Source organism: Perognathus longimembris, chromosome 28 (assembly GCF_023159225.1).
Source record: "Perognathus longimembris pacificus isolate PPM17 chromosome 28, ASM2315922v1, whole genome shotgun sequence".
NCBI lineage: Eukaryota > Metazoa > Chordata > Mammalia > Rodentia > Heteromyidae > Perognathus > Perognathus longimembris.
The window spans coordinates 34,555,440-34,571,459 of NC_063188.1; the positions used below are offsets into that span (position 1 = coordinate 34,555,440).

Below are 16,020 nucleotides of genomic sequence, written 5' to 3' on the forward strand. Positions count from 1 at the left end.
TTTGAGATTTGTGAAAATTCATGGGAGATATGGGTCTGAAGGATTTTTTCATACATTTGGTTTGGGTATCAGGGTAGTCCTTATCTTAAAAAATGAACTTGGAGGTATTCTTTTCTCTTATTTTCTATAAGAAATTGTAAGAAATGGGACTTGATTCATTAAATGTTGGGTAAATTCTCCAGTAAAATTTTCAGGTCCTACATAATTCTTTTATGGGATCTTTCACATTACAAACCAACCTTTTTAATGGTTCTATGTCTAGTCAGTTTGCCTAGATCATCACCAGTGTTTGGCTTCCATCGTGTGTGTGTGTGTGTGTGTGTGTTTAACATATTACTTTGTTTACTTTTCTTACTGGTTGCTTTGGGTCTCAATAATATACATGTGCATCTCATAACAATCTAGTCATACTGACATTTTAGCACTTAGAGTAAATTGTAGATGCCTTAGTACAATGATTTATTCCCTTTATGTAACATCCTTTTAAGTGTAATTGTCTAAACTATTTCATCTATGTACAGTGAACATAACAAAATGGAAGTTTGTAATTTTTGTTTCAGCAATCAAGTATCATCTAAGAAATTCATGAGGAGTTAGAATAGTATATTTACTGCTCTTTTCACCCATTTTGACATTCTTTTTCCTTTATTTGATGCTCCTAATCTTCCATTTTCATTTTCTTTCTGTATAGAGAATAATGGTTAAGGGTGGGTATGTTAGCAACACATCAGCTACATTTTACTCCTATTTACCTCTATTTCTGAAAGACATTTTCATCAGCTGCAGAAGCATTGTTTTAAAAATATCATTATGCATTAAAAATGTGGTCATACGGTCTCCCTTTTATGTTATAGTTCAATAGTAACTCCTGTGGCAACATATGTTCATCTGGATGATATAACCAGGAATGTGAAGCTTGAGCTACTGGATGAAGACAAGAAATTTCTCCAACTGGCCACCCAAATCAGTAATTGGGACCGTAAACTGGATGCAAATATTGAGGAGGTAAGAAATTAATCTACCTGCATTGTACAAGTATGTTCAGATGAACACAAGAAAATAGGTTAATTTTTTGTGGTTAGTTTTCTATTGAAGTACTGGTGTGTAGTTTGAAAGTATTTTTCTTAGGTCCTCCTTCAACTAGGAAATGTTTCATATTTGAGATATATTTGAGAAAATAGTGCTTTGAAATGATTAAGTAAAGTCAAATAAATTTTCATTCTTATTTCTCTCCAAAGCTTACTGCTTTACATGGAAGAATGGAAAAAGTGAAAATGCATCAAAGAAGGTAGTAGGACCATAGATTTGCTTGGTTGTAAAATTGAAGATCTATTGTTCAGTGGTTTTTGCCTTTTAATATACTTATATCTATTTTCTTACTTGGAATTCCTTTCATCAATGCTTCTGCTGACTTGTTTCATTCAGATTGAAACTTGAACTGAGCTGTCTGATGCTAGAGCAGAAAGAACTACAAGAAAGGCTGAACCCTATTGAGACCTACATAAAACAGGAGAATGAGTACCTTGATGTGGAAAATGATGATGAGGAATCTTAGAAGATGTAAGTAACTGAGTAGAGACTGAGGAATGGGGCACAACTTTACTTCCTATGAGAGCATTCCAAAAGACAGGAGGAAATTGAGTCCATAGGCAGAGGATAAATACTGGTAGAAAAAAGACAAGTTTTATTTGTTTCTTTGGTTGGTTGACAGTTAACTGCCATGTTATTGGTTGATTTCGGGGGGGGGGGAATTTAAGTTATTACTTATATTTCACAGTATATATTTTAACTTTCACAATGATGAAAATTGTCATTCTACTCTACATAGCTTGTGAAGTCTATGGACTTTAACAATAAAATCTTACTAAGTGAAGTATCCCAGACCCAGAGAAGCATAAACCCTATGGTTTCCTTCATATGGTATAAGTAGTACATATCTAGGATAGATAAAGCAGAAGAGCACAACATCTCAATAGTAATGCCCATATATGAATGCATAAGATAATGCTAAGTGAAATGAACACCATGTTATGGAATTAAGTGGTATACCATTGCTGTAGTTAATTTCAACATACCTAGTGAAACTAACTTTTGTTCTCTCATATTCCCTTCCTGTGATTTTACTCCTCTGTTACTGTAACTGATCTTAGTACCCCAGATAATGTATAGACGTGTATTGGAACTAGGGCAAGGAAAGGGAATACCAAAAATGAGAGACAAAGGATGAAAAGACAAATCATTGAAAAAGCGATACTTACAAAACCAACTGGTGTAAACTAACCGTACAACTCATGGCGGGGGGAGGAACTGGGAAGGGGGGAGAATGGAGAAAAATGAGGGAGGAAGTAACAAGTTAGATAAGTAATGTACTTGCCTTACCTGTGAAATGGTAACCCCGCTGTACTTCACTTTGACAATAAAGAAGAAAAAAATAATTTTCTCTATTTCAGTGATACATACATTACATTCCTCTTGTTTAGCAACATCTGTTCCCTCTTTCACTCATTCCTTCCTTCCCATTCCCACCCATGAGTTGCTTAGTTACCTTTCATCAGTGTCCTATGTAGCTATGGTCCTCTTTGCTATATTATTGTAGTTATTATTATTTCTGTTCTCACACAGTTTCCACTTATTCTGTGTCCTCTTCTTTTTACTGCATTTTGGTATCTTGAGACCTGTTTACATTATTCTATCTCTTTGCATTTTAATTCTAACACCCGCATATCAGAGAGACCATATGCCATTTGTCTCTTGATTCTTAGCTTGTCTCACTCAGCATGATTTGTTCTAATTCCATCCATTTTCCAGTGAATGCCATTATTTTGTCTTTTCTAATGTCAGTGTAAAATTCCATTGTATATAGATACCACATTTTATTAATCCATTCATCCGTAGTGAGGCATCTGGGTTGTTTCCATATCTTGGCTATTGTGAACAGTGCAGCAATGAACGTGGAGGTGCAGATGTCCTTGTCATATCTTGGTTCTGTTGTTCAGGATAGATGCCTAGAAGTGGTATGACTGTGCCATAGGATATATCTGTGTTTAGTTTTTTGAGGAACCTCCAGACTGCTTTCCAGAGTGGTTGTTCTAGTTTACATTCCCACCAGCAGTGCAGTAGGGTTCCTCTTTCTCCACAGCCACGCCAGCATTTGTTGTCATCTGAATTTGGAATATAGGCCATTCTCATGTTGTTTTTATTTGCATTTCCTTTATGGCCAGTGATGGTGAGCATTTCCTCATGTGTTTCTTTGCCATTTTTATTTCTTGGTCTGAGAAGTGTCTGTTTAGTTCCTTTTCTCATTTAGTGATTTGTTAATTAGGTTTGGAAGGGGTTAATTTCTTGAGCTCTCGGTACATGATGGATATTAGGCCTTTGTCTGTTGCCTTGCTGGTAAATACTTTTTCCCAGTTGTTTGGCTGTCTTTCTAGTTTAGTAGCAATGTCTTTAGCTGTGCAGAAACTTTTTGTTTGAATATAGTCCCATTTGTTGAGTCTCTCTCCAATCTGTTGTGTCCCTGGGACTCTGTTCAGGAAGTCCTTGCCTCTGCCTATAATAAGTTCTAGTGTTTCTCCTATTCTGTCCTGCAGTAAAAAAACAAATTTTTATAATTGACTATTTTGCATTTATCTTTTTGGATACTTGGAAATGAATTTTGTGTTTTAGCCTTTTGCACATTATGACTAATCTCACACTTACATATATCTACTCTAAAGTTCTTATGTTTGTCAAGTTTGTTCTTAAATTAGACATTTGATTTGAATAGTGCCATAATATTGTGGAATATTTATGGTGTCTTATCTACATTGACTCTTCTAAATCAAATGATTTGCTATTTAAATGGAAATTTTCTATATCAGCATAACCTACAAAACCTTCAAAAGTGGCTTGGTTTTGTCAATGTTATAGGCAAGGTATATTTTATTTGTGTACTACTCAGTCTTTTCATCGTTGCTGTCTATCAATTCATTGTCATTCCTTTCTCTGTGCAACTTAGATCTCGTAACCAGATGAATTTAAAGAGTACTAGGCAACTTTGTATGATGTGCTTATTACTATATAATCCAAATTGAGTTTAACTTACCCTCACCAGCAGATTGCTAGTTAGTTCAGATTGGGCTTTCTGTTTTGTTTTGTGTTCTGAGCCAGGTCTCACTATATTTTCCAGGCTAGTCTCAAACGCCTAACTTTAAGAGATTCTTCTTCCTTAGCCTCCTGTGTAGCTGGAACTGCAGATGCATGTCATATACCTAGCTAAGCTTATTTGTATTTATTTTGTTTTGTACCAAAAATACTGGGGCTTGAACTCAGGGCTTCACACTCTTGCTTGGCTTTATTGTTCACAGCTTGCACTATACCACTTGTGCCATGCCTCTAGTCCAGTTTTTTTGCTCATTAATCATAGATAAGTGTCTGCTTTGGCGGATTCGAACCTTGATCTTCTGAATGTCAGCATCCTGAGTAGTTAGAATTACAGCCATGACTCACTGGCACATGGCTTTTGAGCTCTTTTTAAAAACTTATTTATTTATTTTTACTTTATTTATTTATTTATTTATTTGCCAGTCCAGGGGCTTGGGCTCCGGGCCTGAGCAATGTCCCTGGCTTCTTTTTGCTCAAGGCTAGCACTCAGCCACTTGAGCCACAGCATCACCTCTGGCCTTTTCTACATATGTGGTGCTGAGGAATCGAACCCAGGGCCTCATGTATATGAGGCAAGTCAAGTACTCTTGCCACTAGGCCATATTCCCAGCCCATGAGCTTTTTTTTTTTAAGTCTTACAAAGTTAACTTTTTAATTAGTGACATTAAACATAGTAAATACAGAAATTTGTACTAGCTCTAATTCTGTTTCTGCTTTCACATTCAACTTTTTCTAATCTATCTCTTTCTTTCCTTCTTTCTTCCCTCTGTCTCTCCCTCGTTTTTGCCTTTTCTGCCTTCCTGCCTTCCTCTTTTCTGAGTGGGGTATTAATTTCTGTAAATCCTTTATTTTAGAAACAGTTACATAAAATTCTAACTGTGATTTGAAGAAATCTTTGAAAGGATAATTTCTTTCCAATTGCTTCTTTTTAGTTAGGTTTATATTTTGATAAAACTTTTACCAGAATCTTCAATAGTTTGGTAAACAGATTACCTATGAGTACTGTGGCCCAGAAAGGCAGTAGATAATAACCAACAAACTTAAGTGAGTCTTAATTTTTATAGACATTAAACTTAAAACACTTTAGTCCACTTCAATTTTTGTAAACATTTATTGAGAAGGTTAAGTGTGTGTGTATGTGTGTGTGTGTAACACAAAGCTTTAGTGAAACCTTGAGAGTTTAGACAACTAATCAATTTGTTGTGAACTTCAATTTACATACTTTTGATTATTGTATAGCTTATTTCTTAAACCATGTTTGTTGCCTGGTGGAATATATTTACGTTTATATAAGGTTTTACTTTGAAAATGTATATATGCTTTTTCATTGAAGTCAATTCAGCATTCATTGATTATTGAAAAATAGTAATTTATGTATACCTAAAGGCTCTTTGTATTTTGACCCTTAATGTTCCTTTGCTTCAGGGCTTACCTGAGCATTAGGTAGAGGGTAAATAGGTGACAGTAAAAGTGTCAAGGTGGATAAAAAATCTTCCTCTCTGAAGTCTTAAAAACATCATGATAACATGGTTATGAATACTGTATCTGTGAAGCTGCGCCACTAGTCATAACTGAGATCCCTTGAGAAGGTAATGAGAATCGACACAAATGCAGTTGACAATATTGTGTTTATATATCAGTAACAGTAAAGGTGGGGAAAATATTTCTTGTTTCTTCCCTTTATTGTATATGCCTTTGCAGTGATAAATTAGAAATTACCAATGCTGAGCTGAAGTAGTGCTGAAACTAGGTTTTTAAACCCTAAGCCCAAAGTCTAGGAGTCCATTGTTAGGTCTGGTCACTTACCCCTATAATATCAAATAAAGAGACATGGTAAAGGGCAGAGAAAGGAAGCTTATTACATAGTAGCCATAGCTTCCTATGGCACTTCAGAACTTCTTCAGCCATTTTAGGGGTGCAGACATTGGCCTCCGTTTCAATAGAGAGAATCAGGAGCAGGAGGTGAGAATGGTATAGTTAAAAGTGTCTCAGCTCACAGGTCTGGCCAGTTTGGCCATTAGCTGTCTTTGATTCCATTGGCTTTGTGGGTGGTCTGCAGCTTTTTGCTATTCTCTTCATGGTGATAAGAAGATGTCATTGCTTGTATGAGGGGCAGTTTGTCTTTTGTCACAAGATGCTGATGGGTGAATCCTGTTCTTCCTGGAGCCCAATTGATTGTAAAATGATTGTAGCAGGGAATGGCTCAGATCAAAGGGCATATATCCAAATGGAAGGGACTGAGTTGTCCAGCCTTTAGTTAATTCACAAGTGCAGAAGAATCCTCTCTTAGATGCCTCTTAACGTGTCCCCAAATCTCAAAGACATTACTGATCACCCAAATACATTTTCAAGTCCTGCTGATATGACTGACCCAGTGTTTGCAGCTTTATTATGTATTTAGACAAGCAGGAGTTAGTAAGAAATTAGCCTTCTGTAGAGCTTTTAGTTAGTGACCTTCTCCTGTCTCTTACAGTGCTCCTTATCTGACTCTAGAAATACAAAGTTTTCTCACATCATTAATAGACTAGGGAATACATAGAAGTTGACATGGTTGTGAGATTTTTTTTGTGTTTATTCTCAGGATGGTACAATAATGACTCTTTCCTCCCAGTATGTTCAGGATTTTCTCCCTTGTTAGCATAATTAAATATACCCAGCTATTTATTTTTTTCTATTCACTTATTACTTGTTCATTTTTCCCTTTATATACTTAGTATTCATTCCTGTAAGTATGAGCAGATACATTTGAATCTGTTAGATATATCTAGATAAGCCTTAATTTGTGAGTAGGCTATATCTTTTTAAAAAAATATGGTGAGGGGGCTGGGGATATGGCCTAGTGGCAAGAGCGCTTGCCTTGTATACATGAGGCCCTGGGTTCAATTCCCCAGCACCACATATACAGAAAACGGCCAGAAGTGGCGCTGTGGCTCAAGTGGCAGAGTGCTAGCCTTGAGCAAAAAGAAGCCAGGGACAGTGCTCAGGGCCCTTAGTCCAAGCCCCAGGACTGGCCAAAAAAAAAAAATTATGGTGAGTTAAATACCGAGTCTTAACATTTTTCATAGCAATTATATTAACAATGATCATTAGCTTTTCACCTGTGCCATAGAATATTATGCAGCTTGTAATGTAAATGCATTATGTTATGGGTGTATACAGCTGAGACTCTGCTTACAATCAAGATTCTGTGAGTTAATTTAGCCATAAGAAAGCATTGGGTTTTCCCCTTTTTCTATGCTATAATTAAAAGAGCTTATTTTCTCTACTTTTCCCTATAGTCTTACTAGCTAAATGGAATCCTCTTTTCCCCAACTCCCACTCCATGGCAGTAATAGGAAGAGGAATCTCCCATTGTGGGAGCTCCTATTGTGCTTTGGTTCAGTTAATTACAAGTAGGAGTGAGGCCAGGATCTGGATAAATGAGAATGAATGACATACACATAAGTGGTGATTATTCTGTAGTAAGCTCTTTGTCCAATTATAACCAGACAGTTCTTTATCTACATACACATTACCAGCTTTTTTAATTATAAAGAGACAGCGTGTTATAGTTGAGAAAGCATTAGAATTTTGTTTAAGTCACTTAATCTCTGAGTCTTAGCTTCTTCTTTTGCAAAATGTCAAGGATAGAATAAATGATCTTTAAGTCCCTTCTAGCTATAAAAATTATGCCATTCTCTACTTCAGGCAAATCTAAAGTTGAACAAAGACAAATATAAATTAGTCTAGGATTATCCATGCTACCATCTCCCTGAATTCACACAGATGATCAGGAGTGGTCAAAGATTTTCTTCTAATGTAATATTAGATCATTATTGTAATTTTAAAACCTAAAATTGTTTTGTTGTAATAAAATTTTGATGCATAGATAAATACATGCAGATTTAGACATGAAACAGCTTGATGTTTAGTCTCTCTGCGTTGAATTAATATAAGATGCATGTTCCTAGCAGAATAAGTAAAAGACAGCTATAATCCTTTATCCTTTTTCTCTATTTAGCCCTAGATTGCTTTATTTTATTTTAGTAGTGGATCAGAAAGTGTTTGTTTTTGTTTTTCCTGACATGAGTGATTGGGATGTTTAGGATGAGTGAGTTAAGGGTAATTACTGCCTGAATGCAGGACAAAAGAAGCAAGAGTTCAGCAATAACTCATCCCTTTTTCAGATAGCATAAATCACTGAACAGGAAACAAAAACATTTTCTGAATGATAATATTCCCATAGACAACTTATTGTGCTTACTAATATGTTACTATGGGCCATATATCAGAGTAGAAAAATAGCATTTATGTGTGCCAGCATTCATGGGGATGGGATTCACCTGTCTCCTTTTCTCTTCTTTTCGGAGGATGGAAGAGGCCATCTGATAATTTAAAATTTCTATTAAGTCACTCTATAGTACAGTCTTATTCCATTATATTTTTATAACATCTATAAAGAAAATTAAATCATCTATATTTACTAGTACCCTCTTACTTTCTTGGTATATTTTTTCCTACTCTATGTTGATAAAAAAAAATACCGGAAGCATATCTGTATAGACTTTTGCATCCTGTCTTTTTTCTGTTTCATGGTCTTTCCCAAAACTTTTAGTCATTCATGGAAAATGTGAGTTGTCATGATACCCTTTTGTTAGAGGAGACTACCATTATGCACTCAATTTTTTTTTTTTTTTGGCCAGTCCTGGGCCTTGGACTCAGGGCCTGAGCACTGTCCCTGGCTTCTTTTTGCTCAAGGCTAGCACTCTGCCGCTTGAGCCACAGCGCCACTTCTGGCTATTTTCTGTATATGTGGTGCTGGGGAATCGAACCCAGGGCCTCAAGTATATGAGGCAGGCACTCTTGCCACTAGGCCATATCCCCAGCCCCTTAATTATTTTTTAACGAGTAGAGATATTGTTTCCAATTTTTGACCAGTCTAACAGCTCTGCAATGACCAGTTATATTTAGGTTTGGTTATTTCCTCTGGATAAGCTCCTAGAAGTAAAAACACTGAAGGAAAAGATACAAATATTTAGAACTTTTTGACACATGCTGTGCAAATTTACATTTTGGAAAGTGAATCATTTTATATTACTACAGGCTATACATTAATGTTCCATTTTCTCCATATAGGTTAACCATCCATAATTTGAAAACTTGATGAAGTGCTCTGAACTGTGAAACTTTTTATGTGATGACATGATGCTACAAGTGGAAATTTGGAATTTCCACTGGGACCTGATGGGATGAGTTGTAGTCAAAACACAGATGTTTGTGGGATGAAGATAGAGCTCAATGGTAGAACAGTTGTCTAGCTTTTGAGATGCCCTTGGTGGATCCTCAGCATTGAAAATAAACAAGCCAAAGAAATTTAAAATGTAGGAAGAGTAAAAATATTATTTTAAATTACCTTGTGGCTGGGAATTAGTGGCTTATGCCTATAATCCTAGCTACTCAAGAGGCTGAGATCTAAGGATCACAGTTTGAAGTCAGCCCTAGCAAAAAAGTCCATAAGACTTATCACCAATTAAGCACCCTCGAAAAAGCTGGAAGCACAGTTGTGGCTCAAGTGGCAGAGTGCTATCCTTCAACAAAAAAAGCTCAAGGACAGCACCAAGCCCTGAGTTCAAGCCCCAGGATACACACACACACACACACACACACACACACACACACACACACGTATCTTCTGATTACATATATAAAGTATATATGAGACAAATTCCATTTAGACATTCTGAAGTATATCATTTTATACATGTGCGTGCACACACATACACAGGGGTGGCTGGGGTAGGGGGAGAGATTCCAAAGTTTAAGAAAAATCAATTCTCAAGCAATTCTGGTTCCAAATATTTTGAATAAGAGATTTTTCAACTTGCACTTGACAATAGAATATTACCATTTGAAAATTTAGTGATTCAATTGGTGGTATTCTTAATTTTTTGTGTGTGTTGGTCCTGGGCCTTGAACTCAGGGCCTAGATGATGTCCCAAGCTCTACCACAAAAATTAAAAGTCACTTACTAATTTCAGTTTCTTATGTTTAATTTATGTTTTCCACACCAGAATAAGTATAATCTGAAAATCTTGGACATGTTTTTAGCTCTAACAGAACAGCAAAATATGAATGCTTAAATGGATTCTGTTGTGGATTTCATCAGAGTTCAGTTAAGAGTTCATGGGTGTTGGGATCTGAACGATCCCTTTCTCCCCAAATTCTCGGGGAGAATGGTCCAAACCTCAAAACACTACGAGAGAGCACTCGACCTTATCTTCCGCCCGCAGAAGGTGAGGGAATGCTCTCGTTGGTCTGCGTTTAGCCGAGGAGAGTGAACTACTGAAGCCCCCCGTCCCTGCCCCTCCTCACGTGTCGACGATCGGCGCAGAGAAAGAAGGACTCCAGGGAGACGGTCTGAGGTTATGAACCGAACTCACCGCCCAAGGGGCGGGGGAAGGTCTTTATTGTGGTGGGTAAGGCGGGAAGGTGGGCTTCGCTAATTGGCTGAACTGGGCTGTCTCGGTCAGAGTGGCACCTGGGACTCCCCCCATGGGCTGACGTCACGCCCCAATAGGACCGCCCCTTGGCACCGGCGGCGCCATCTTGGAGGCATCCACGTGGGCCTGAAATCGAGATGGGAGGCGGGCCAAGCCAGAACTACTCCTTCCGGTTCCGGACCCGGGAGGGGTAGGAGTGGCTACCGGCCATTTGCTCCCAAGGCGGGAAGAAGGGTGGTCGATCGGGGACCGCCCCTCTACATGTCCGGCCAGCATCCCCACATCTCCCCTTCTTTTATTTTTTAAATAGCAGGGGTGCCTTACTCGAGGGCGCGCCTGTCTTAGGTTGCCTCCCCCGTGGGAGATCGTACCCGTCATTGGCAAAAAGAACGCACTGGCACTTCAGGCTGACCTACCTGCCCGGGCGGCCAGCCCGATGGGTGAATCTGGGGAGAGCGGGATTGGCATTTGAGAGAAAGCCCTGATGCTTTTACTCCATGCCTATGGGCCCCGGCCAGTAGCGGGTCCTAATGGGCATTATGACTAACCTCGTGGGGTTCCCAATTGGTCAAAACAATGCCACTGTTGACCCGAACAGCCCTAGTTGTCGCCACAAGTGAAGACCTGTTCTAACCTAGGGTAAGGTAAACAGGGTGCAAATGTGAACCTAAGGTACTCATAACGTGAACAATTGCAACATAGAGTGGATGCAAACATGAACAGTTGTAACACATGAGCAATTGTAACACAGGTACAATGCAATGGAAAATCTCTTATCTGGCTCAGTCCCTAAGAGATAGAAAAGTCCTGGTCCATTCTGGTGACAACCGGGACGACACAGGCAGCATTCCCTCTCTCCACTAGCGAGGTAGCAACAGGTCCAAGCTTTGGCTCCAGCGGCTTTCGTTGGTCCACGGCAGCCAAGGTGCTGATAGCTTAAGGCACTGGTTAGTAAACATTTGGAGCAAGGTGCCAATTTCCTTGCTTATTGTAAACATTTATCATAAAACACATAAAACATTAAGGTGTCGAAACCCTTTAGCTCCTATTTCCCACCAATGGGGCCCCCAAGGTAAGCAGCAAGGGGAGGAGCAAAGGAAGGAACAACAGTGTGCAAAATTATCCTTTTAGTCCTTGTGCAACGCTGCAGACGATGCCACAGCAAAACATTGCGCCACGGGACGCCAGGCGATGTCCAGGAAGCACGTAGAGCTGGCACTGGTCCACCGCCAATGTACACAGGCAGGCCTTCTGTCTCCCCATTGAAGATCCGTCAGGGTTTCCGTCCTTTTTTCTTTTCCTAGAGAGTAAAGGGAGACATCCCTCAAGGGCAAGTGCCCTTGGGTGGTCATTCTGATGGACAATGTTTTACATCTCTAGCCGGTATCCAGATTGGATTCGGTTCCCCAGTGGGAAAAACGCAGGCAAAGCCTCTTCCAACACTGATAAGTGGGTCGGGCCCACGCCACGCCCCTGTCAGGGGATCCTTCCACCGGACCTCCACCTTTAAGTAGGGTGTTTGGCTTGACCAGTGTCTCTGAAAAGCCGACAGAGGTTGGTCCTTAGAGAAATTTAAAATATTCAATGTAAACAATGCTGTCCTCAGCTGGTCATGGGGGCTTCCCCCCCCTTTTTGTTTTAATAATTGATCCTTTAGGGTCTTATTATGCCTCTCAATTATGGCTTGACCCTTTGGGTTATAAGGTATTCCAGTGGTATGTTTAATATTCCACGTTTGGAAAAATGCCTGTAAAGGCTTACTGGTGAAACAAGGTCCATTATCTGTTTTCACCTGTAAAGGCAGCCCTAGGATAGCAAAACATTGTAAGAAGTGGCTTTCAGCATGCCGTGCTCTCTCCCCCGTGTGCAGGGAGGCCCAACAGGCACCAGAGCACGTGTCAATAGACATAAATATATATTTTAGCCTTCCAAAGGGGGCGTAATGGGTCACGTCAGTCTGCCAAATGACGTTGGGTCTTAACCCTCTGGGATTCACCCCCGGAGATTGCAGAGGCGGGACTTGCACAAAAGGCATACATTCCTTACAAGTCCTAATAATCTTCTTTAAATCCTTTATAGGAACCAAAGGAAATCTCTGATGTAACCCTCTCCAGTTCAAATGTGTACGCTCATGGAGTCCTTGAGCCATTTGAAGGTTTTGAGGCTGTAAGACAGCCACTGCTATAACAATCCCATCAGTGGCCAGCTGGTCGGCCATATGATTACCTTGTGTCAGCATCCCAGGCAGTCCTTGGTGTCCACGAAGGTGCTGCAAGAATATAGGCTCAGCCCGCTCTTTTAACAGAGATCTAACTTGGATCATCAGAGGGGTGATTGGGTTCTCATCTAATTTGATGTATGAGGACACCAGGTTTGGTAGCAGATTTACCACATACATACTGTCAGAAAACAGGTTCATTGGTTGTTTGACCTGGGTCAGTGCCAGGGCCACTGCGTACAGCTCCTTAAACTGTGCAGATCCAGTAACGGCCTCAAAATAATGGGTGTTTTTTCTCTCACAGGTAGGAGAGGAGGCGGGGCATACCACCACGGCAGACCCCGCCCTTCCCCCATCTGTAAAAACATTTACAGCCTTGACAAGAGGCCTGGTGGAAAAAAGCATAGGGGGAATCCAACGTAGCTTGGAAAATGAGGTCACCCACCTCGAAGTTCCATAATGGCAATCTACTGTCCCCATGAAGCCCTCTAAGGCATTAGATACCCTGTTATGGTTTCTTCTGACCCATTCAATATCTGCCAACCGGTAAGGGATGGTTATCACATCAGGATCCTTCCCATAATGCCTCAGGGAGGTATCCCTACCTTTAATTATTAAGTCAGCTAGCTGGTCCATCTGTGAATAAACCCTGGGAGCTCCTCCCACTGACGCGTGCACCCATTGAAGGGGTTCGCCAGACTGGGTAATGGCAGCTGAAAAAAGCTCTGATCCAGGGAGGACCCAGAGACAGAGTGGACACTCAGGCTTATAGCGAGCTAACTGTGCCACATCTAGGGCCCTTTGGACTTTCTGGAATATTGCTTGGAGTGATGGAGTTATTGTAATAACATCATTGGGTGCCTTGCCCTTCAAAGAGTCATGGAGCGGCAGCAGCTGCTCAGTAGGCAGGTGAAGCCAGGGCCTTAGCCAGTTAATCTCACCTAGCAATTTCTGCATCTCTACCATAGTATAAGATGGCTTGAAGGACAACTGGGGTTTAAGGGGGCACACCGAGTCTAATTTAAGCTCTGCCCCCAAGATCTTAAAGGGGTACACTTTCTGAACCTTGTCACGGGCTATGCGCAGCCCTCCTCTATGCAGGAGTGTTCGTACCTTCCTATAGGCTAAGTCTAGTACCTGAACATCTGCTGATCCAATAAGAATATCATCCATGTAAATGACCAAAAAAATATCTGGCTGGTTCTGAATGGGTTGGAGAACCTGTGACACATATTGTTGGCAGAAGGCAGGACTATTAGCCATGCCCTGGGGCAGGACCACCCACTCATACCTTTGGTCCGGCCCATGGTGGTTAACTGAGGGCACGGAAAAGGCAAACTTTTCACAGTCTCGGGGGTCCAGGGGGATGGAAAAGAAACAGTCCTTGATGTCAAGTATGATAATATGAAGATCCCGAGGAATGGAGGGGATCCATGGCAGCCCCCTTAGGGGGGTGCCCACAGGAACTATTCGCTCATTAATCTTTCTTAGGTCCTGTACCATCCTCCATTTACCTGAGGTCTTTTGTACAACAAATACTGGGCTGTTCCAAGGGCTCAGCGAGCGTCTGATATGCCCTAGGGACAGTTGCTCTGACACTATTTCTCTTAATTTCTCTAACTTGTTTGAGGGGAGTGGCCACTGTTCCAACCACACTGGGGGTCCCGGGAGCCACTGAATGGCAGGGACGGTGGGAACAGTGGCCCCTAGGATTGGGGGTGAGGCCCTGTAGAAGAAACAGGAGTCTCCTGGCTTGAGGTCTCAGGTGGAGACACTTCCTGATGGCTATTAGGGTCACCTGTCAGGTCATGGCCTGACGAGACCACGGCCTTGGTCTCCACTAAGATATCCCGACCCAGCAGATTGTTCCGTAAGCCAGTCATTATCAAGGGACGCACTTCTCCCTTTTTTCCATCCGGATCTGTCCAGACAAGCCAGTTTCTAGTTACTTCACTGGCAACATTGCCTCCTACTCCTGTTGTCTGGGGCCCGGGCACCAAATCCCACCAAGGAGGGACTTCCTCCTTCCTCAATACAGTCCGGTCAGCTCCGGTATCGATTAGGCATCGGAACCTTTTCCCGGCTATAGTAACCATCATACTTGGCTTGTCTTCTGAGACTATCTGACTTCTGACTATCTGACTTCTGAGACCCCCAATAGGACCGCCCCTTGGCACCGGCGGCGCCATCTTGGAGGCATCCACGTGGGCCTGAAATCGAGATGGGAGGCGGGCCAAGCCAGAACTACTCCTTCCGGTTCCGGACCCGGGAGGGGTAGGAGTGGCTACCGGCCATTTGCTCCCAAGGCGGGAAGAAGGGTGGTCGATCGGGGACCGCCCCTCTACATGTCCGGCCAGCATCCCCACACATGGGTATACCAAACTTTATATGAAAATATGACAGTCAGATTGCATATTCCATGATCACACTTATGTAAGGTCTCAGTTGTATGCATATTATTTACCTTGTGCTCACATTAGTTCTGAAGAACTAACTAGAAATTAATGAAAATAGTGTGGGTATGAATGGGGTATAGGGAATATCAGTAGAAAGAATACATTTCTTAATGTATGTTTTTATGTAGTTTGGTTTAAGGATCATATAAATGTTTCATATACTCAAAATTAGAATTGAACCAAAAATGATGGGAAGAAAGACAATTTCTGAATCCAAATCTATGTAACTAACTTATAACCCAATTGCTCAGTTCCAATAACTTGTAGTGTCCTTAATAGAATGCGCAATCTTACTAAGAAGTCTTTATTTTCCTAGTACTGTGATCAACTCATGGCCTCACTTTTGATTAGCTAGCTTACTGGCCTGCCCCTTCTAGCCCACTCTTCTAGCCCAGCTTTTTTTGCTGGTTAATTGAAGGTGGAGTCTACCTGACTTAGTCCTCTGGACTTCAAGTCGCTGAATAGCCAGGATTACAGGAATGAGCCATTGTCACTCACCTTCCATTGCTTTTTAATATTATTTTTCCTATAATTGAATTTCTTTCAGAATTGAAGTTACTACTTTGAACTCTCTTGGTGTTTTCATCATTTTCCCTGAGGGCTAGCACCTAACACCAGGAAGTCATTTTACAGGTTCAAGGAATTACATTTCAAAGAGATCTTAAACTTTCTTAATAGGTTTATTCTTGCTTTCATAATTATACTATCTATAGTACCACTATTT

The 16,020-nt window shown here is 40.7% G+C and overlaps 1 protein-coding gene across 1 annotated transcript in view; it reads left to right on the plus strand.

Moving 5' to 3' along the window:
* The window catches only part of Nup62cl (nucleoporin 62 C-terminal like), a 64,627-nt gene that overhangs the window by 28,635 nt on the left and 19,972 nt on the right, over window positions 1-16,020 (plus strand). The window contains exons 4-6 of the mRNA XM_048336809.1: window positions 855-1,005; window positions 1,239-1,288; window positions 1,426-1,560. Coding sequence (XP_048192766.1) covers window positions 855-1,005; window positions 1,239-1,288; window positions 1,426-1,555 — 331 coding nt within the window. The 3' untranslated portion in view covers window positions 1,556-1,560. The remainder of the gene's footprint in view (window positions 1-854; window positions 1,006-1,238; window positions 1,289-1,425; window positions 1,561-16,020) is intronic.